This window comes from Gallus gallus, chromosome 3 (assembly GCF_016699485.2).
Source record: "Gallus gallus isolate bGalGal1 chromosome 3, bGalGal1.mat.broiler.GRCg7b, whole genome shotgun sequence".
Taxonomy (NCBI): domain Eukaryota; kingdom Metazoa; phylum Chordata; class Aves; order Galliformes; family Phasianidae; genus Gallus; species Gallus gallus.
In genome coordinates this window covers 54,674,058-54,696,120 of record NC_052534.1, presented here as the reverse complement: position 1 = coordinate 54,696,120, position 22,063 = coordinate 54,674,058, and the positions used below count along the sequence as shown (strand labels likewise).

Genomic DNA, 22,063 nt, shown 5'->3' with positions numbered 1-22,063 from the left:
AGTACACCTTCTCTAGGAGGAGGGCATCTATTTCAGTGGAACAAGAGAACCAGCAGATGTTAATTTATGTGCATTTTGCTTCATACTTGAGGCAAAAAAAGAAAAAAAAAAAACCACCATCACAAAACCCAACCCTGGCTACGTTCTATATTATAGAGCCTGCTATTTCAGACACACTGACACAGTAGCCTTCAGAAACAGAATACTGAAAGATCAAGGGAAGAACTTAACAGTAAAAGGCAGAAGTACCACACAAGAAGAAAAAAAGCTTACAGCTGTCCTCAGCATCCCCAAATTTCTCTGGTAGTTGAAGGCAGAATCTCACCATGGTTCTCAGGTGGAGTGGGAACACACTGGCCTTTCCCTCAGCTAGGGCATTACTGTGGATGTTAATTTAACCAAGATAGCTGCATTTTCTGAGGAGTTCTGTGTCTCTGAAACCTCTCAAATCTGTCTGAAATTCATCAGACAGGCAGATAGAGCAAGAGGGTACAGGAGGGAAAACAAAGTACAAGTTCTTAGGTTTTCTTTCCTTTGGAAAAGGCTTAAAAAAATGCCACATGCGGTGAAGAAATACAAGAAATAGTGACCTAATTTTCACTTTCCAAGTGAAAAGGTACTCTAGGTACTTATCAGATGAACCTGAAAAAGGCAAAGATACAGTAGCTCGGGTGACACAAGGGAAAAGAAAACAACTAAGATGTATTATTTATCAAAGGTGTGCGGGGAAGGAAGAAGAAGGAAAAAAGTCTTGCCCACACAAAGTCCAGAGTATCCCACTATGGAGAAAATAAGTTTTGCCACTGTCACAAATTCCAGCTACAAAGAGCCAGATCCTGGCTGCATTTGGGCAGGGCTCTCCGTCAGAATTCAGGCTATGCTAACTTAAGTCAGGTGGTTTTCCTCACACACTCTTCCTCTCCACTCAAACATTGCTTCTGATTTTGACTTATTCACTGCCCATTGTTCTGCTTGAACATTTTTCTCTTATCCTATTAAAATCTGTCCTGTAACACCAGATCCCAATTCTTCTTTCACAAACTCTGATATTCTTTCCTAAGTCTAATAATTAACCTTAATCCAGATTTTAAGCTGCTGAACACACATGGGAGAAGTGTTTTCCTTTGATCCACTACTCTGACTCACTTTGTAATGTAAAACAGAAGCAGCAGCACCAAGACATTCAAGAAAAGCAGGTGATTTTTGAAGGAGTAACACACCTTAGATACAATTGCATTTTTAAAAGGGTGTTGATGTAACTGAGGACATAATTGCAAGTAGCATAAAAAGGCTTCGAAAGCAGGTGGGAAGAGATCCTTCTCCCAGCCCAATCAACAACAGTTGCTGAAAGTTTCAGTTCCCAACCTCCTTAGTTTATGAACCCATCATTATTTACAGTTCAAAAGTTCACGTCACACTAATGAAATCTACAAAGTCACTGGAAGTGATCTGAGCTGCAGGTTCAAACAGTTACCGAAGTATCAGGACTGCGACAGACAAGGAATGTGCACACAGAGCACTGGGGTTCATCCTGATGCAGGAGAATACCTCAGGACACGAAATGAGGCAAACTGGGCCCAAGCTCTCAGATCACCTGAGCTAGCTATATCCAGGAGAGACACATCTCTGAAGGCTTTGAACCAGCACGCTCAGCACCTGGCAACATCAGGCCACCTTCTGAAATCACATCCCTATCTCAGCCTGCATCACCAAACCAGTAAGACGAAGCAGCAGTACTGCTTGGAGTCAGTTATGCATGCACAGATATTTATCATCAAATGACTAAATTTGTAATCCATTTTTATGAATGTTTTAATTGCTATGCATTTTCCTAGTGTCCCTTTCTAACTTGCTGTGGAAAATCAAAAACCCAGGCTGCATCCATTTCCAGTTTAGACACAGCCATAAGCTTGTATTAATCATAGAATCATAGAATCACTAAGGTTGGAAAAGACCCACAGGATCATCCAGTCCAACCATCCGCCCTTCATCAATGGTTCTTGCTAAACCATGTCCCTCAACACAACATCCAAACGCTCTTTGAACACCACCAGGCTTGGTGACTCCACCACCTCTCTGGGCAGCCCATTCCAGTGCCTGACCACCCTTTCAGAGAAGTAGTATTTCCTAACGTCCAGCCTGAATCTTCCCTGGCGCAGCTTGAAGCCATTCCCTCTCGTCCTATCAGTATTCACCCGGGAGAAGAGGCTGACCCCCAGCTCACCACAACTTCCCTTCAGGTAGTTATAGAGAGCAATAAGGTCTCCCCTGAGCCTCCTCTTCTCTAGACTGAACAACCCCAGCTCCTTCAGCCGCTCTTCATAAGGCCTGTGCTCCAGACCCCTCACCAGCTTTGTTGCCCTCCTCTGGACACGCTCCAGGGCCTCGATGTCTTTCTTACAGCGAGGGGCCCAAAACTGGACACAGTACTCGAGGTGCGGCCTCACCAGTGCTGAGTACAGGGGGATAATTACTCCCCTGTTCCTGCTGGCCACGCTATTTCTGATACAAGCCAGGATGCCATTGGCCTTCTTGGCCACCTGGGCACACTGCTGGCTCATGTTCAGTCTAGCATCAATCAACACCCCCAGGTCCATTTCCTCTACACAGTCTTCTCCATTCTCTCCCTGACACAGATATCTCATGTGGAACAGAAGGTTTCCCTCTGAAAGTTGTATAGATTAAGCAAGCATAATGCTGGCTTATGTAATGCTATACAAACGAGCATCTGAGTCCTACTCAAATAATTCCCAGATCTTGAATTTTACTTCAGAAGGAGGGAGGAACTCTGTAAAACCTGAAGAAGCCAATAGTGCCCAGTCCTCTCATCTCCAAGAGTCCTCTGGAATCACTGAGCAGTCAGAAGTCCACAAACAGAAGAAAGATGCCTTTAAGGACAAGAAGCACCAGAGAAGACCAAACCACTGAAAACCAAAAGCATGATGCCTTACTTACACATGAGAGAACATGACAGAATTCTGTCTACTTGCCTACTCTTCAGGTCAGCATCCACTGTAATCTTTTCTCTTTTAAACAAATTCGTGGAGGTAATAAAAATAAGCAGTATGTGTCATAGCAGAAGCTGTTCTTCCTTCTGACTCTTCTCTAATTAAGATCAGCTTTTCCCCATTTTTCCCTACCAGTTCATTTGAGGAACATCAGTCTCTTCCTATTCCATTTGCTTTCATAAGATTTTTATTGAAGGTAGTTCTGCAACTGCTCATGGTGTTGCATGTAGCAGATGGCAAAATCCTAGAACAAGTTATTAAATCTATTCCCTCCATCCCCAAACACACAGTAAATCAACATGTGCTGGTGCTTTAATGAATACAGGCTCAGTCTGGGCTTATTTCAAATCCCATTCAAAAGAATGACAGCCTTGCTATTGATTGGGAAAGGAATATAAGTGGGCCTCACACCTCAAATGAATTAAAGCACAGAGACTGGGTCTGCTCTTTCAAACAGTTCCCATTTTCTTCTCACGCCTAGCAATAACAGTCTTTTGCAGCCATGCCACATCCTAAACGCTTGTTAAAAGAAATCAGCATACATTTTATACATCCTCACAAAATATTAATGAAGGAAGGAAACAAAGCTAAATTTTTTCCAAGGAAAATATGTAACAAATATACCAATGAACTCAAAGCCTGAAAAAAGTGAGCAAAAAGGACAGTGATGTACCATGAATAACAATAAATACCTCAGCGGTTACTAGCAACAAAATATCTACTGAAGGTTATTGTTTCATGTTTCTATACACTTGAATATCAAAACAAAACAAAACAAAATCAGCCCCTAAAATCATTTGCTAGTGGGGAAAGGAGTATTAGAACTACTATTGCTAGAGGGGAAGAAACCAAGATCTATATGAGATCTGCAGTTACCTACATAAGGAGCTTTACCAAGCTTCCAGCCTCCAGGCATGCCTCATTCAGGACCACTTGCTCTGAAGGAGCACAACCAAGCTGATCCCCAAGCTGTGCCTTAAACAGGAGGCAGCTTCATCCTTAGGAAGGGCTGTGGAAAACCATTGCTAATTACAAACTCGGATCCCCGTGAATGACAGGAAACGCTAATAAGAGTTTTCAGCTGTACAGCACTAACCCCGGTGCCTTATTGCTAACCCTGTGTGTCAGCTGCCTAGCTGAATGGTTCCCATTCAGCCCTCATCTCTGCTCTGATCAGAGTGGCTTGTCAGGGAGGCTCTGCCCCCCAGCAGCTCCTGAGGCAATGCATCACACCAGCATGGTGTAAGCACAAAGCCTGGACTGGAAAGGTGGACACTGTGTCAAGATGTTACTGTGTTGGCTGCAAACTTCATTATGTTACAGTACATTCAAATCCCTCAGAATGAGCAAGAATTGAAATTCTTAAATTGAAAAAAAAAACCTGCATAAATAAATCACCATTTCTTGTTACTGGACCTGCAGCTTTTCTCCAAAGTCAGTCAGATTCAAGCCAGGTAGAACTAAGACAAAATAAAAAGCCAAGCAAAGCACAGCCACGAGCTGTAACCTTTATACCAACTTGTCTTCATGACTGAAACTCTTTACTAGTAATTTCTAGAATGCCTCTGCTGCTTGGTTGACCTCAAAAATCAGATAACAAGAAAAAAATAAAATTAAGCTTTCAAATATCAAAGTAACTGCCTTCTGTCAAAGTATCACTCCCTGTAAAAATGTACGTTTTCTGATATCACTGCAACGTTTGGAAAAGGTCCAACTAACCAGCTATTAAACCACATATAACAGGAAATGAGCCCACGTTATCTTCCCCTGCCCTGCCCTGACAAGCTCAGTGCAGTTTATGCTAGCTATGCAATGCTGTATTGACCATAACTTGGAAGCACAAAAATCCAGGTGGAACAAAGGACAAAACAGTCGGTAATGGACATTTTTTTCTCCTCTCTGCACTTGTTTTTAGGAAGACAGGGTTCAGGAAAAGCAAACAAGCCATTTCAGTAAGACAGATCTATATATAGATAAACACACATTTGCTTTGCAGCCTTTTAATCCACTGGTGCCAGGGATACTATTGTGCTGTTATGGCTGATGTTTGCATGCTATTAAAACACGTTTTCTAGAACTGCAGGACTAACATTTGGTTCTGTTCCTACTCCAATTTCATTTCTTCCCCCCCTTTATCTGCAGCATCACCGAATCATTTATGTAGAGTGGGTAACTCCCTTTGTTATACCAACATATGCAAGACTGTGGATTTATGAATAAACGTGATTTTCATGAAGCAGGAATTATATTCAGTGATAAGGTACACAGCAACATTTTGAAAACTCTATTTCCAGGTAATTTGGCTCATATCATGCCAAAAAATGAGGAAAAAAAATATAAAGACAAAGAATCAGTTTCAGAGTTGCTAAGCCAGTTTTTTACTGAATTCCCTGCTCTAATCACTAGGAAAACATTTCCTCTCAGAAAACATGTTATGTGGGTGTGCTTGAAAACATCTGAGATTCTCAAGGACCACACTTTCTGTGGCATATATTGAAACATTTCTAAAAGTGGTAAGTGACAGTTTCACAGCCACCTATCTGAATTTAAACAGAACAATTCTTTCTCAAACAGATAAAGGCCAAGTTATCGTTCCACTCCTGCAACTTCAGAAGCTGTCACGCAAAAGTAGGACAAGACAATATCCTCCCTTTATTCTACTTCACAAGCCACCTCCTGCTGGTTTCCTGCTAGCAGAGCCATTTCCCCAGTCCTCACATAGACATTATATTACGTACTCATCCGTTTACCCAGATCTCTGCCACTGTGGGTCAAACAAACAAATATGTGATACATGCATCTATGAGGAAGTAAGAAAGGCCTCGCTGGTCTGTTTCTTTTTGGGTGAAGACCTAACTGATCGCCTACCCCATTTTCAGAAGAATTTTCTCTTGCAGAAAGGCAAGAGAGATTTTTTAGCTTAACACATTGTTTACAGCATTCTGAGAATCACTAAAACACACTTAAGAGAGGCACAGACATCCACAGAACATGCTCTATGCTTCCATTTCTTAAATCAAAAACCACTAGGTAATTTAAAACATAGCATTGGGGCGAAAGCTCGCATGGGATTTTAAAGCCTTCTTTAGAAATTCTGTTAGCTATAGTGAGCAACTGCACCCATTTCAATAAAATCTTGCTTCATATTGGTAGAAATCAGTACTTAAGTCCACAAACTGTGATGTGAAATAAAACACAAAAATCAGGAATATTGCAGTTTCTGTGGCAGTTTGAACGCTCTGGGAAATAAAACCCAACCAATTTCTAAAACTGAATACTTCATGTGCCCATTAAAACAATTATACGAATACAGGAATTGTACAGCACCTCAGGATACCTACACAAAGCAAACTAACTGCTACAAAATTATATCCTAACACATATGGCTATTAGTACGTCCCCAAGTGAAGCCAAGGGCTCAGCATACCAAATATACATTCTGACGTGACTGGCCCTGCTGCTCCTGAACAAACCGCATGGAGAAACCAGCGCTCACAGCCAGAGCTCTGCCCACATTAAACGTGAGAGTAAAAAAGGGAAGGGAGATTTGCAAGGCCAACCTCAGAAACCAAAGGGATACAGAATGCTGGGATCAGCACTGTACAAGGGCTAGCAGGCTCCCAGTCTTTGCTTCCAGAAATAAATACACACACACTTTCTCTGTCCTAATATATGTACCCTCACAGCTTCAGCCATGGGTTTCTAAAATGACCATCTGTTTCCAAACAGTTCCTGGTCAATAGAAGGTTTGTTTTTTGTTTTTCTCCTTAATAGTTTCCTTATTTTCTTTTCTTTAAAAACAACACCCACACAAACAGAGAACAAACAAATCCAACAACAACCTGAAGAACACTGTACAGAGAAAACAAAAACCTGACAGAATGAAAGATGAAAGCTGTGTATGAAAAAAAATATATATGACAGACAAGTAAAGGCAGCTAGGAGAATAGCAGTGATAGATGGAAGCAAGGTAAGGAGTGAGCCTGGTACCTAGCAACAAAGTGATACACACAGATTTGCTGCTAGCAGCTCCAGAACACTGTAAAATACAGTAGGAAAGTGTTAAATGATTCAAATGGAAAACATGATAAACAACATGAAATGCCACAGAAGTTTGGAATGCCTAGAATTCAGCTGGCACACAGAAGTCATACTTACATTATTCTTCTGGCAAATAATTTCCTAGGAAAAAAAAAAAAGAGAAAAACATTGATAACATTGAACAAATATTGGAAAAGATATCAGACCAGGATGACTAACTTTAAAATATACAGACAAATGACAGGAAGAAGCTGTTTGAGGCATGTTTTCTTAGCCTGCCAAACCAATGGAAATCAGTATTGTCTCAGGAGAGACAATCTGTAATTGGAAAAGATTACAGAACTAAGTAGATACATACATCCTGTATATACACACAGGAGTACATGTAGTCCTGAACGGGACAGTCCAAAAGTTAGCTATTAATGCACACATATTTAGCTGTGCAAATACCATCTTGCTGCCAGTAGAAAAATCTGTAAAGAATAGTAAAAGCAATACTTCTAGGAAGTTTCAGATACTCCCAGCTTGCACTGAAAGTCAACCATTAGCTATTCAAGTTGGTTGAAATTCGTGTTGCTCAAATAAATATGATGCAAAGTATACACAATTTAAATCAATTTAAAATCACAATTTAAATGCAAAGTTTCAGAGAATGAGAACCAAAAGCACACGTGGATAGGAAAAGGTGGTTCTTGCACAGCAGTTGTGTGGTACAGCCCAAGGAGCTGCCCGAAGGCAAATCACCTGTGGGAAGTGGCCTCACCTTCAGGAACTTCTGCCACTGCCAGACTTATCTAATAAGTTATACTTCTGCCACAGTGACCACTGAAGAGCTTCACAAGTCATATCACTAAAAACAGAGGCAGTCTCAAAGCAACGCACCTCATCTTTCCCTGTTGCAAGTTTCAGACTTCCATGAACTGCTTTTCCCCTAATTGAGATGAAATATGTTTCCTTATATCCTAGTTAATCACATGCTGCAATTCTGTATTTCCTACATTTCCATAATCACTACTTTTTTTTTTTCCTTCTTCAATTCACCAGCCTAACTGCTAGCTGTACCAAATACAGGAACAAACACTGCCTCAAAAGATGCTCGTGCATGCCCACAACTATATTGTTCTATTTATTTTTTTAAGGTGGTCAGTACATAATAGGGAAAGGGATTTTCTCTCCGAAGATTTTTCTGCAAACACTCTGCAGAAGCATGGGTTCAGCTCAAAGCTAAAAGAAACTGTGGGCATTGTTTCTGAGTCTGTCAGTGGGCATTATACCAGTGACAATTGGGACAGTGAAGCCTCACAGCATAGGATTCAGATTTCATCAGCACCAGTGGGAACCTAACACGTGGCTAGTTTGCAAAGTCCAACTCCTGAACTAGTAATAGTTTTTCCCAAGCAGTGCCTCACTCCTAGTAAACTTTCAGTGGGAGCTGAATGTTTGTTTCCTCTGTAGTACAATGAAATTCTGCTCTGCTTATACCATAGAGCATTGTACTTCCGTAACTGAATTAAATTCCAAAGGTGGTTCTTCTACTACGAGCAGTTTTATTTTTAGAGCTTTTATCTGAATACCCTTTGTTTTGCACACAGAAGGGAAGTAATTGAATTGCCACCATTTCACTTGGCCAAGATCATTTGGATGGAGGCACAGGGAGAAGAAACTAAGTTCAAGGTGTTTCTCTCCTAGAGGAGAGCCAAGCTGCAAATAGCTGGGCAGAATCAAAACCAAATACCCTGCATTAGCCAGAGGCAGTGGAAGCAAACCCTTTGTGAGGGGCAGCAGTGCCCAGACTGCAACCTGACTCACCAAGCTGCTTATTGAAATGCTTTTCAGCAATGCCTTGAGCTTAAGTGCAGTGGCACGTAACACCTCTTGATCACAGCCAACGAATCCGAGGGAGTGGAAGTAATTTAAGAGACTGCTATCCAAATTGTCTGCCCTCCCACAACCTCATGGAAGTCAGCAAACCTCTAGCATAGGATGGAGCAAGTGTGAAGTCCTTGGCTTTCACAGTTCACAGCTAACAGTTATTAAACTACTACTCTACCTTCAGCCAACCTACCACAGGGCAAACACTGTCACTGAGAAACAGGGATTAATTTTGTATCTAACTAAGCGCTACAGTGCCAATAAACTCCAGCAGAAGAATCCTGCAGGTATTTGATATAGACAACTGTAACTCAGCAAGAATTAGCAGTGACCACCTGCAGTCCCATCAGGTTTGGAGAGAAAACTGCTACTTTACACAAGAGCTAAAACATAAGGATTATCCTGCTGTCTCCCTACGTGTCACTATTCTTAACCAATTGTTTTTACTGTTAACCCCAAATAACGATAACTCTGTTGAATGAGAAAACCATATATTTAAGTTCTCTCCTGAGATGTATCAAACTTCTGTTTCCATAAAGAGCTACTTAGCATGAAGGTATTTAACTGACCATGGTAAAATCATCTACATTTTTCTCTTGGGAAAAATGAACTGAGTTTTTCAGCATTTCACTGAAAACTTATTTTTCAGGCCTCAGAATATTTTTGTTATTCTACTGTGAAGCATACATGGCTTCTGTATTTCTCATGGAAACACAGAGTCTTATTTCAAGGGTTCAACAACTGCGGCTTCCCCTCTTGCACTTTTTCAATTCAGACCTACCTTCAGTGACTGCAGAGACTCAGAATTCGTATCACAGTAGAGGATAATGTTGTTAGCCATACTGAAGCTCTCTCTGACTCCCAGGTGGTAGAAGAGGGAAGGCTGACGAAAGGCATCGCTCATCTCTACAACGGCAATATCTGTAGAAAGAAATGAAAAATGGTCAATGGTCAGTGACACATATTTCTGACAGCCACATACTTCTATGCCATTCCTTTCCGTTTACTTCAATTTCCATCAAAGCATTTGCTTTGATAAGAATAGATTTTAAGTAGGAAATAGAATTATAGAGGGTTTTCCCCATTTCAGTTATGTCTGAATTTTGACTATAGTCAGCAGGATGTGGTTTAATTTTTTTTCTTTCTGTTCTTTCCTTCTTCACCTTCCTCCCCACTCATTCTCTCCTTTACATGAGACCTTCATTTCCCCAGGTAAAAAGTGGTAAAACATCACTAATCACAAAAAGGGCAAAAAGTTCAGTTGGTGCACTGGAAAACAATATTTGTTTAGTTAATCTCTATATGATGAATGAGGACCTCACAGGAAAAAAAATAATAATTGTATTTGATGTATATTTTCACCCTCCACACAAGCTGCAATAAAAATTGATTTAATTAAGCACACAACTGCATAATCAAGAACCTTATCACATGGAGTCCTGTTCACAGTAGATTTGACCTGCATGAACAGAACTAAGCTCATGCACAAATGCCTACAAAGCAGGGCACGCAGTCTTCTGCAATGTCTCTTAAAAAGCGTGTTTCATTCTCCTGGAGTCACGAAGTAAAAGTAAAGCATGAGGCAGCTACAACATACCAGCATATATAAATGAGACTTCTTTTCTAACAGTCAGAATATTTCCACTACAAAAGTTTTGTTGGATCAAGAGAGCAAACTGAGTAAAATGACTCATCTCCACCTCTCCTGCAAACAGCCCTCTTGGGAGATATTCTTCACCCAATTCCATTTTTTGGGTTGCTCAATTCAAAGAAATGTAGTAATGTGAAGAAAAAAAAGAATAAAAAAGCAGCCTGGTTTCCATCATCTCTCCCTGCTTTCCCTTTCTATGAACTCTTTTATAACAAAAGACAGGTTGCAAGACAAGCCCTGCAGACAAAATGCTTATTACCCTGATGTCCTTTTACTAAGAATCAACTTTGTAGGTTGCTCCAAATGTAATGCATCCTATTCATTCCCATGGAAACTACAACAGATGCCAAGAACACAATAACATGATTAAATAGAGCAAATTCTAAAATCAAATACGAAATTATTTTCTTTAGATGTCTCATAATTTGTGTTCTAAGAACACCTCTGTTCAATTCCACATAAATATCTGAAGCATGGACTCTTCCAAATTCATTTTATTGAAGTAGAAAAGAAAGCATATTACTAAAACTGTGCACAGATTGGTTTTTGTTAATTTTCAGAAATCAAAACATCACAAAAGCCAAATAAGAATGAGAACAATTTCACTAGACATTGCTTGGGTGGGCTTTTAATTATTGAGGGATGATTATCTATTTATATATTTTTAGGAAGTTGCCTAAAAGCAACTTGCTGCTGCAGCTTCTATTTTTAACTCCTCTTATTCACATAAAAATCCAATCTTTGGAAACTGCAAGCTGATGGTACATTTGTCACCTTGAGCAGGAGAAAAACTTGTGCAACTTTCCATTACTTACTTCTCAAATCTTGCAAGATAACATGTTCCCACTAGAGTTGCGAAACTAACAGTGAAAGAGAAATATTACTTAACCGAGTGCTAGTACCTGACCAAAAAAAGCCTCAGAAAATACTTGAGGAAACCTGCATTAAACTGGCAAGTTCCCAGGATCATGAAGAAGGAAACAGTTACACACACACACACACACCAGCAACAACTAAAACCAAACCAAAACAATCACCCTTACTACTGTCAAAATGAGATGGCCAAATCCATTTAATGCATTTGTTAGAACAGATCAGATTTGCTGCCACGTTGTAAGAAATGTTCTTGGATTTTTTTTTTTCCACAAGGAGAGCTCCAACTTCTCTGGCAACCTCCTCACTCCAGTGGATATGTACTTTAAGATGAAGTTAACATTTATTACAAAGAGATCAGGTTTCCGAAGTCTGTACTAATCCTGTGGGGCTGATACCAGTTTTCAATGGGAACAGCCCAGTTCATACTTGGAATTCCAACAAACCACAAGAAGCGTGCATGCTTTTGTGATCAGGTGTTCATCACATTGGAAACAAAAAACCTCTACACCCTAAGCAAACTCCTGCAACAGACCCATTTTTTATAATCTTCTTTCAGAATAACTCTGACCAAAGGAACGAGCAATATATGGAGCATTGGCCAGAAGCTCAGAAGTAAAATGCAGAGCAGCAAGCAGAAGCTCATCTTCTAGGTGAACATAAGCTGTTTTGTCCATCTTTACCCATATTTTCTATCTCCACCTCTTGCCTGCAAAGCAAGGGTAGTGGTAATGACTTCTATAAGGTGCCTGAAACATATTGTCAAGTGCAGCTAAGGCAGTTAAACGCTATACTGAGTTACATAAAGTATGATTAGAAGTCTATAGGAGCTGAGCAAGATTAACGTTTTCCATGACAAATCTAGCTCAAGTAAGTATCCAAAAAATTCTCACCAGTTCAGATGAGCCAGGGTTTAACTTAGCATAAGACAGCTGTTTGGTCATCAATATATAAACTGCTAGAACCCTACTTAGCAGTCTCTCACTTTCACCAGATAAGATTAGTCTAAACCAGCGCTGCAGTGAAAGATATTTCACAAGTAACAAAAAGGCATTTTGATACAAGGTGGAAGGAACATTTCCACAATTAGAGTGGAAAAACAAACCTGCTCAAAGCATTTGCAGTTACAGTTTCAAGGCAAGTTAAAAAATAAAAAAATAAAAAAATAAAAAATTGACCAAGAGCTCTAATCAGAATTGAGCCCTCTTGACACCTAAGCCCCCAATGTGAAGTACTCTGAAGGCCAAGGGCTGACAATCCACGCCAAACACTTGTACATCTATGGACATCTATGTTCCAGAAAAGGAAGTCTGTTCAGACTGAGATTCACAGGCTAGTGAGTAGATTGGGTATGGATGCACGGTGTACAAAACAGGAGCAAGACATAGGGAAATGCTGAAATTCTTGTAGCCACACAGGAAAGAATAAATTTTTGTCCTTACTTAGGTCTTGCACGTAAGATTAAATGTCAATTTTAACTAATAAAAGCAAGAGACTTGTTTACAGACCACAGGTACACCAGTGCTATTTAAAGAAAACAAGGACAGGATGCTCTTTTTTACTACTTATCTTCGACATCTATAGGTACAGAGCCTCATAATAAATCTTACAGCAAATTATCGCTCCTTGCTAGCTTCTGAACATAAAGGAAAGTCTAGTCACAGCCTTCTCTCTCACCACTTTAAGCAACTGCCATGCCTATACTGATGAGTCTGGAGCATAAACGTGCATGAGAAGCGAGCGTAGCTCTGTTTGAGACACAGAAGCAGCGTAACTGCAGCAGCATGCAGCTCAGTGAGCTCTTGGTGTCCATTTCACAAACCACCACGAGTTCTACCTGACCATAGCCAAGCTGTCTGTAATGAAGCTGCTTGCATACAAATTAGCGTGGACAGCCACACTGAGCTGCAGACATAACTACAACCATCAAGCAGTCCTACCTCAAGTTACTAGGCTAACTGATGTCTAGACTAAAAACTGCTTGAAATACAGTCACACAACACATTCAACAGAACAAAACACTACTGCACAGGGAATCTGCTTCTAATTAATCTCAAAAAGCAGACTTGTGTGACAGAATTAGAGGCAATTGGCTTGACTCTTTCTGCCCAAGAAGCTGTAGAAGCTCAAGGACTCATTTCTGTGAAGGCTGGCATATATTACAACTGTGTGACAAACATTTCTTACCTGCAATGTAAATCCACTTACATCTTTTTATACTACATGTACAAAGATGATGAACTTCATACATAACATCTCTACTAATTACTCTTTCTTAGCAAATTGCAAGAACTTAAGATCATATACACTAATGTGGTCAAGAAGGGGAAGTGTCCATTTAATGTGTATAAAGCCTTTTTGTCTTGGTTATTAGCAATGCCTTTAGTCACCAAGAAACGCAGTGGCCAAAGTTCAACTCCTGCTTATTGTTTAAAACATAACAGGGCAAAGAAGAATGTTTAAACAAACACTCCGAGATATTATACACATACACCCTACTTTTTGATACTGTCTGCTTGCAACAGTACTGCCAGGAGGAACAGTGAATACAAATAGATCAGTTATAAAACTGAAGAATGTTTACGCTTCCTAATATCTTCTGATTAATTGGTGCACAGTTGTTGCTTCATATTCATTGTCCTACAGTTAATCAGGACAAAATAAAAACTAATTACTATCAGCAAATTCTGGGATAGTCTGGGATAGACCAATATTTAGGGTTCCTTTCCACTTGGAGGTTAAATCTCTTTCGGCAGAGACACAAATACAGACCAAATTTATTTGAACATAAGTGTGAGTGCCAAGTGTTTGTCATATTGTGGTAATAGCAATGGCTTCAATAAGCCATGATGGCATTCACTACTGGGTGAACCTTCAGAAACGGGCAAATGGAAGACATCCTCACCAACTCCTTTATGGTTCTCTGTCTTTGACATAGATACCTTACTCCCCACCAAGAGACTGCCTGCTTCAGTTAGGAAGCCTGTTTTGGAAGTCACAGTACCACATCAGCGCAGCTCGGTAGGCCTGGTTCTACTGTGCAAACCATAGCATCACTGACTCGTCACCATCAGTGGAATCATGCATAACTTGTCAGGAGCATCTCATGCATTTCCAGGACCGGAAGCTGCTGGTGGGAGTCACTCACATGAGGACACCTCAACACTGGGGAATGGTTGACCTCTCCCAAAACCTGTCTGGCCAAGCCAGTCTGCTGGGAGAGGCTAGCCAGAAAAAGGGCTTTGTAGAGGTGTCTGAGGTTTGGGCATAGTGGAAAAAGTGGGTATGGACAGCACACTTGAGCTTCAGATGCTATAGGAAAAGCAAAATACTTGTGGAAACTACAATTAACGTGCAAAATACAAGCAAAGGCACTGAAAGCTAACACATCTGTTGATTATCTATTTTCTATCGCAGACTTCCACTGTCTAGCATTCAGTTCAGGTTTCTTATTTCAGCACCTTATGTCACAACTCCAGCAGACAAAGTCAGCACAGCACTTCTGACACCAATGCTCTGGGAAGCTTTCTTCTTTAAATTACTGCAGTTACCCTGGATCAGGTGATTTACTTTTACGAAATGGAAGCAGAGACCCTGCATCACTGAAGTACAATTTAGAGTCAATCCTGCAACATACTTGAAGGGGAATTCCTGAGCTCACATTCCCAGCTGATGAACAACAGGCACGTCAGCCTGCTGAGCATCCCATTCAGTTTGCTGTGTAGCACAAAGCAGAGGCAGAATTAGGGCACCTAGTAAGCCAAAAGCAGGAAGTCACCTTCCAATACAGAAGTACCACGTTGCCCATACACTTGTATTAAGCCCAGTGCTCCTTGGAAAAACAGAGTTAAAACTTGTCTTGAATTAAAAAATGAACCTAGACAAACACTAATAAGTAAAAGGTGTGATTTCATCTCAGATAAACTCTTTAACAGTTAACTAGTAGGGGTGGTTCTGACCCTCATCATGTCTGTATTAGACCTAGCACAGCTGATGCCCAGAGAGACAAGTGAAATCCTGCAATACATTTCAAGTATAAAGGGAAAAGAACCTCTTGATTCAGTAATACAAGGCTGATGGGAGCAAAATAGGATTCTTGCTGAAGAAAACAGAAGACAGCAAGTAAATGTTAACAATGAAAGTTCATATAGATGTTAGATAAACGAATAAGAGGGGAAAAACGTAGGCGATAAACATAAAAGAAGAGTGTGTAGGAACTAACAGCAAACTGCATGGCAGTCTATCAATGATCTGAAGACAATTGGAGAAGGAAAAAAAGAAAAAGCTCAAGATTGAACAAAATACAATCTATCTTGGCCCAAGACAAAGGAATACGATGTTATCACACGATTCCAACCCCCAAAAATTAAGAAAAAATGCACTCAGCTTGATGCATGTGGGAGGAACTCAGCAATAGGCAAGAATAAAAAGATGACAACCAAACAAAGAACCATTTATTTAAAAATAACCTCAATGTTCAGGCTCACTGCATCTGTATCAATTCTAATGAAACAGGCTCCTTAGTACCAAGAATGTGAAATACTAAATAATCTCACAACCTAAAACTTTACTTTAGAAAAATACTCAGAACTCAACCAAGGAACTCATGAGGCTCAGCTGAAGGCTCAAACACATTTCAAGGCTGGTAAGACCTGCACTGATATTAATGTATTTTTAAACAATCCCCAAACAAGGAAAAGTCAAGGAAAGCAACGCAATCTGCAGCAACTCAGTACTTCCACACTTAGAAGTGTTGTCCAGTAGATATGCATTGTTGGGAAAATATATATTAATTATTTTCCTCTCAATGTAGACAAAGCACTCCTTCAGCCTGAATAAGATCAAGGGATCTATATATATTATATATAAAAAGACAAATAAGTGATGTGATAGTACCTGTGTTTTATTTTTGTATACATTTTCATGTTATGCTTTTTACATTTAAGACACGCTAGACGAAGGAGTGATTAGATTATGCATTCTCTGAAGTGACAGACTGCTCAGGAAGAAAGTATTTGTGGGGATCACAGGCATGCCAGCAGAAGAGCTCAGAGAAGGAAAGGCAGTCCTAAGAAAAGCAAACAGCCGAGCTTCAGAGGTGATGGAAAGAAATTATCCTAAATTCTAAAGGAAGCACAGAGCTTACTACAGCTTTGGAGTTCACCATGCAGCTTTGGAGCTGAGTTCATTAAAACCAAGCCAGGAAACAACCCACCTTGAAGACAGAAGTGGCAAGAGGAAAGTTGATCAAAAATTCTTCTTACTCTTATTTATTTATTCTGTTTATTTCTGCATTACTGACCTCAAATTTTCTCTAATTCTTATTTGAATAAAATCTGACTATATGGTTATATATTTGCCCTCTTTGGGGAATTCAATTTGATAAGTATGTCTATAAGCGGATCCACACCCAGCCTTCAAAAACAACTGATGGTTTCCATCACAACAGCTGGAGGGATCAAATCGAAGCTCTGGTTAGCTCAATATCTCTGCCAGAAGCCAGCAGCCAGTATTGCAAGCATTGTAAGAATGGGGCAAATAAAGACTAGCCTTTCTCAATCAGCAATCTAGAGACACTTTAAGAAAACTCTTGAATGAGCTAGAAGTCTGAAGAGCAATAACTAATTTAGTGCTTAATATCACATGCATAATTAGAACTGCTTTTCTTCATGCGCTGCTTCACATTCAGTATCACTGAACTTCAGCTTTCCCTTAACTGCTCAATTGCCTGGTACCATAATACTTTCTACAACCCTTTACAGTCAGCCTTTTACAGTCTTGACTAGCCTGCACGCCGGCAAACATCACCACCCCACTGCTGACAAATCCTCTGAAAGGTCTAATTCAAAAAGAAAGCACAGAGCAATCCTTTCACCAGCACATTTCACTACTGGTAACCTTGATACACTGCCAAACTGATTTTCTGTTGCAACACTTTAACAATTCAACTATTTCAAGGGAATAAATATTTCAGCTCCAGTCATTTTTCTCTTAAACATCTTCTGTCAGGGACCTTGTCAAAAGCATACTGACACTGAAATACACAATCTCACAATGAAAGACTTGAAAAATCTTAAAGTCTGACTTACCTCTACTAAAAAAGCTAGGTCAGTTCTTCCCTACTGCCAGATTTTATCCACATGTCTATGAGAATTATTTTTTTATTTGTATTTTTTCAGCCCGTTTCCTACTGATATTACATTATTGTCTCCCCTTCCTACTGTGACAACACCCACTAAAGTCAGAAGTCACACACCGTTAATAACAATGCCATGCTTTTTAACTAGAGCTCCTTCAGAGCAGGAGACATCAACACATAGGTTTTTATAAAGCCATTACTATTCATTTTATCAGCTTATTTTATAGCATTTTCTCCTAGCAACTTAAATCTAAGTCAGTTCCTCAGACTTATCCCCTCAGTGAAAATCTTTCATAAAATCATAGCAGGAAAGCTGCATCTTTCTCAGCTTTTCCTTTCTGATCCTGACTGCACAGGATCCCTAGCCTACTCCCTGTTGGTGAAGCATCTGAGAATGCCCAAGTCTGACTTCAGCATGTATTTCTCAAACTTCTTTGGAAATTGCCTCATTAAGGTTTACATTACATTTGCCATAGTTTGTGTTCTTTCAACTTGTTTCCTCACCACTTGAGCATAAGCTGTCCTTTCAAAGGGCATAATTCCATTCCTTCTTCCTCTTGTCAAAGCCACCTTCTGGAGGTTACTTTAAAACTTCTTTTAGTAAGTAGCACACATTTTCTGGAAGCAATTTTCTTTGAGGTATCTCCCTGCTATCTGAGAGTTCTTCTGCTCTTTCTTCTCCTTTCAGTTTTCTGTTAAGAAGCTTACTTGGTTTTTTTTGTTGGTTTTTTTTTTCCCCACAGGTTCTATCAGAAATGTGGGCTGCCCCAAAGATGGGCAAAGCCAAACTACAAGGCTAAGCCAGACGGAGACAATGTGTCTCGGTCCCTTAAGCAGGGCAGAGATCTGTCCATTAAGCTGATAAGTCCAAAAGTGTTTCCAATCCAAAGATGTAGAATTATTCATTACAACATTATTTTCAACTCATGATTGAGAAATGATAACTCCCTAGTCATACCGAATATGGTGTAAACACAGAAAATCCCTAAGCAGTGAGCACAGATTGAAAAAGACGTATGTAATATTTTAGGAGTATGAAGAACAACAGCTGGAATGTATAAGATGTGAACCTTCCCATGCTTCCAAACTTGGGAACAGAAGTATTCAAAGTATTCGTGTAAAAACTGTGTTTATTTAAGCGTCTTTACTTACTGAAGAAAGTATCTCCATCATAAAGAGAAAATGCCATAAATGATACGGTATTTGAGAACTTAAAGCCCCAGGCCTCATCTGAATTAAAGGTATAGAATACATTTATCATTTCTGGTTCCCACCACCCATCCCAAGAAACTGAACTGCTACTCCTTCGCTGCAGCATTCAGTGTTTTCCCAGGAACAGAAAGACACTGTCTGAGAAGAAAAACGCCCAAGGGCTTAGGGAGTCTCACACGCCAGGTTTTCTAATAGCAAACACCAACATCTCTTAAAAATGCATAAATGTTATTAAATAGATTTGATCCAAAAAGGAGTACATTCCCAATAGTTCTTCTGCAAAGTAATCATAGCGATTCATATTCTGTTAAAAAATATATATATATATATATCTGCCTGAGTAACTTCATCTAGAAGCCTCAGATCATAACTACTGAGCTGGCAATATGCTGTGCTGTCTTTCCTTAGGGATGGACTCACAGCTCAGGAATTTAAACTGCTCACTACTACTTCTTGCACTTTGCTCTGGAACATTTTAAAATAAACTCCAAGTTTAGCAAAAACACACTATTCTTCCTTACAGGATGAGAGTATTTACCAGTGATACAGTGCCAAACTGCAGCACCTTATCACAAGGATCTGTGTAGGCACACATTTGCATTCCTGATTTGTATATCAACACTGCTAAAGCTTTTCTATGACACTAATTTCAGAAGCATCCGGAAGGACAGGAGTGGAATTGATTTGGGAGACTGAAAACAATGTGAGTTTTTATTATACACTATGCTTAGGAGTGCTAAAATCAAATAAATCTGCCTAGACCGTGCAGGAAGAAGGGAAGACTTTGTAATTGATAGCAGTTACAGAATGAATGAGCCAGTAGCGTATACTATTACAAAAAGAATCCATGTTCTGTCCTGTGTGAAGGAGAGCTTCACATGAAAAACAGCAGAGGTCTCTGTCTGGCACTCACAAGGCAGTGAGTTCATCTGCCTGGAGTTCAAGGTGGATTAGCAGAACCCCTGTTAACCCTGCATTCCTCTGTGATTTGCACCGCTCCTTCTTGTTTTTGCAAACCATGCTACACTGAACATACTCACTTAACAAAAAGCATACTGTGCTGCTGCTTTGGACTTCACCACACAGTTAGAATGCTGACTTTGTTTTCTTCATGTTTAAAGCGTGTAACAATTTAATTATGCTTAAATCAGTTAAAATGGGAATGTTCTTATGCTAGTTTCTACTTTGCAGGTAATTCCAAACAGTCTGTATATGTAGGTCAGCTCTAGTACACTTTGACTGTACATTAGAGAACCTTTCATGAAATAGAAGAATTAACACTCACAATAAAGTAGACAAAAAACACCTATTAAGAAAAAGCTCTTAGCTTCAGCTGATAAATGAAAACAGGTAGAAAGCTCCCTCTCCCCAGTTTTTCCCAAGTAAAAAAAGGTGGAAAATTTCCTCAGGCCATTCTCAACTGTAGATTCATTTCAGCACTGAAAGCAAATTGCACAAAAGTAAAACAAAATGCTCCATGAAGTGCATTTACTCCTGCGTGTTCTAGATGTCTCTGACGTACTTTCAGTCTTTTTGCATACATGACAGATTGCATCATGCCTCTCCACCCCCACCCAGAAGTTCCTAGAAGCACCACTTACAAAACCTTCCTCATAAGCCCAAGTTACAATGCAGTTATGCTGTAGGAGGTGTACTGAAGGATTTTGCTTTCAGAAGTACTCTGTATAAACCAAACTTTCTTCTGCCTGAATCAACAGCAAGATAGCTACTGAAGAGCAAAGGTAGCAGCTTACTGATAAGAACTTTTGAAAACAAACATTTCAATTCCCACTGGTGTAAAATTGTCTCAGGGCAAAATATCCAGAGGTTTAACACCAAAGAGACATGATTAGTATGTATCCTTTACTCACAACAACTGTATCAACTGCATTTTCTTGTACTGTTTTTATCCACCTTCAACATACCTACAGGCAACACTTTTAACAGAAAGATATAATTGGCAGAAACTCATCTGTGAAAACTACATGCCAAAGCTCCTTAGGGACCTCCTCATCCTTGCACTAGAAGGCTCAAGTATCTGTGAGGTCTCAGCACATTCAGAGAGGTCTTCTTGGATATACCCAGCAGACAATTCTAGCCCTCCTCCTCTCGGTTCTCCTCTACGCGTCCCTGTTCCAAGTTGCAAAACTCTCTTCATGCTTCAGAAAAAAAAGAGCTTAAACACCAAGTTAACTAGCTTCACTTTGAAAGTGACCCACAAATGAAACAAAGTCTGCTGTACCAGGGAAAACCTCCTGACAGAATCATGGAATGGCTCATGTTGGAAAGGATCTCGATCATCTGTCATTGGCAGGGCTGCCACCACTAGGTCAGGTTGCTCAAGGCCATAAAGCTCTTAGAGATACACAGTTACGGAACAGAAGAGATAAGCCAGGTGGCAATGCAGTAGTGCACAGAGAAAGCATACAAGAGTCAATATGTCTATAAACATATTGACTGCATAGATACAGCCTTCCCGCTATTTCAGATGCCAGACTGATGCCATTTCCTTTGGATAGGATAAACTGGTGTGCTTCTGTGAATTAGATTAAATTAACTGATGATCTGCCCCCACCTGTCAAGTGACTGGCATTAAAGAGATCAGTCTTAATCACATTCGCATCTACCTCTGGATAACACTTACAGTCTAATTTCTGTGGCAAATTAGTTAGAAAATTTACTAGTTAACATCATCTCTGCATGAAGTGTGCCATTTTAGCCTTAAGGATAATCACATTATGTCAGGTTAGGAAGCGCATCTAGTCCAGCATCTCATCTCTACCACTGTCAACACCAATAATTAGAGAAGAAAAAAAGAAACAGAGCAACTACAGGAGCCACCTGGTACATCTTTAAAGCTCCTAGAAATTCAGTCTAAAGAGTTTGAGTCATTCAGCCATATGGGGTCCATCATTCATAACAGGTCTCGTCAAACTTATGCCCCAGTTATTTTAGTCTTTTTTTTTTTAAACCAATACTTTCCACATCCGCAACACCTTACACCAGTGAGACAAACAACTTGACTTAGTCTTTACATGGAAAAGTACTTCCTTTAGCTTCTTCTAAACTTGCTCGCAGATGAGGTAGGACAGAAATTAAAAATGACTAATTGTTTGTCATTAGTTCTTTCCTTCTCATTCCTAATCTTGCATTATGTCATATTTCCCTTTGTTTTCTTTCTGAAGAGGACATATCTATCGTCTGCATCTGTATAGAAAAAACAACCATGAGTGCTTCTGACAATCCTCCTCATTCATCTTGTTTGTC

The 22,063-nt window shown here is 39.9% G+C and overlaps 1 protein-coding gene across 3 annotated transcripts in view; it reads right to left on the bottom strand.

The window, feature by feature from the left end:
• The window catches only part of MAP3K5 (mitogen-activated protein kinase kinase kinase 5), a 96,113-nt gene that overhangs the window by 51,215 nt on the left and 22,835 nt on the right, over positions 1-22,063 (bottom strand). For all 3 annotated transcript variants that reach the window (XM_015284184.4, XM_046939118.1, XM_046939119.1), the window contains exons 2-3: positions 9,703-9,842; positions 7,167-7,190 (exon numbers count right to left, since the gene is read on the bottom strand). In XM_015284184.4, the coding sequence (XP_015139670.1) occupies positions 7,167-7,190; positions 9,703-9,842 (164 nt within the window). The remainder of the gene's footprint in view (positions 1-7,166; positions 7,191-9,702; positions 9,843-22,063) is intronic.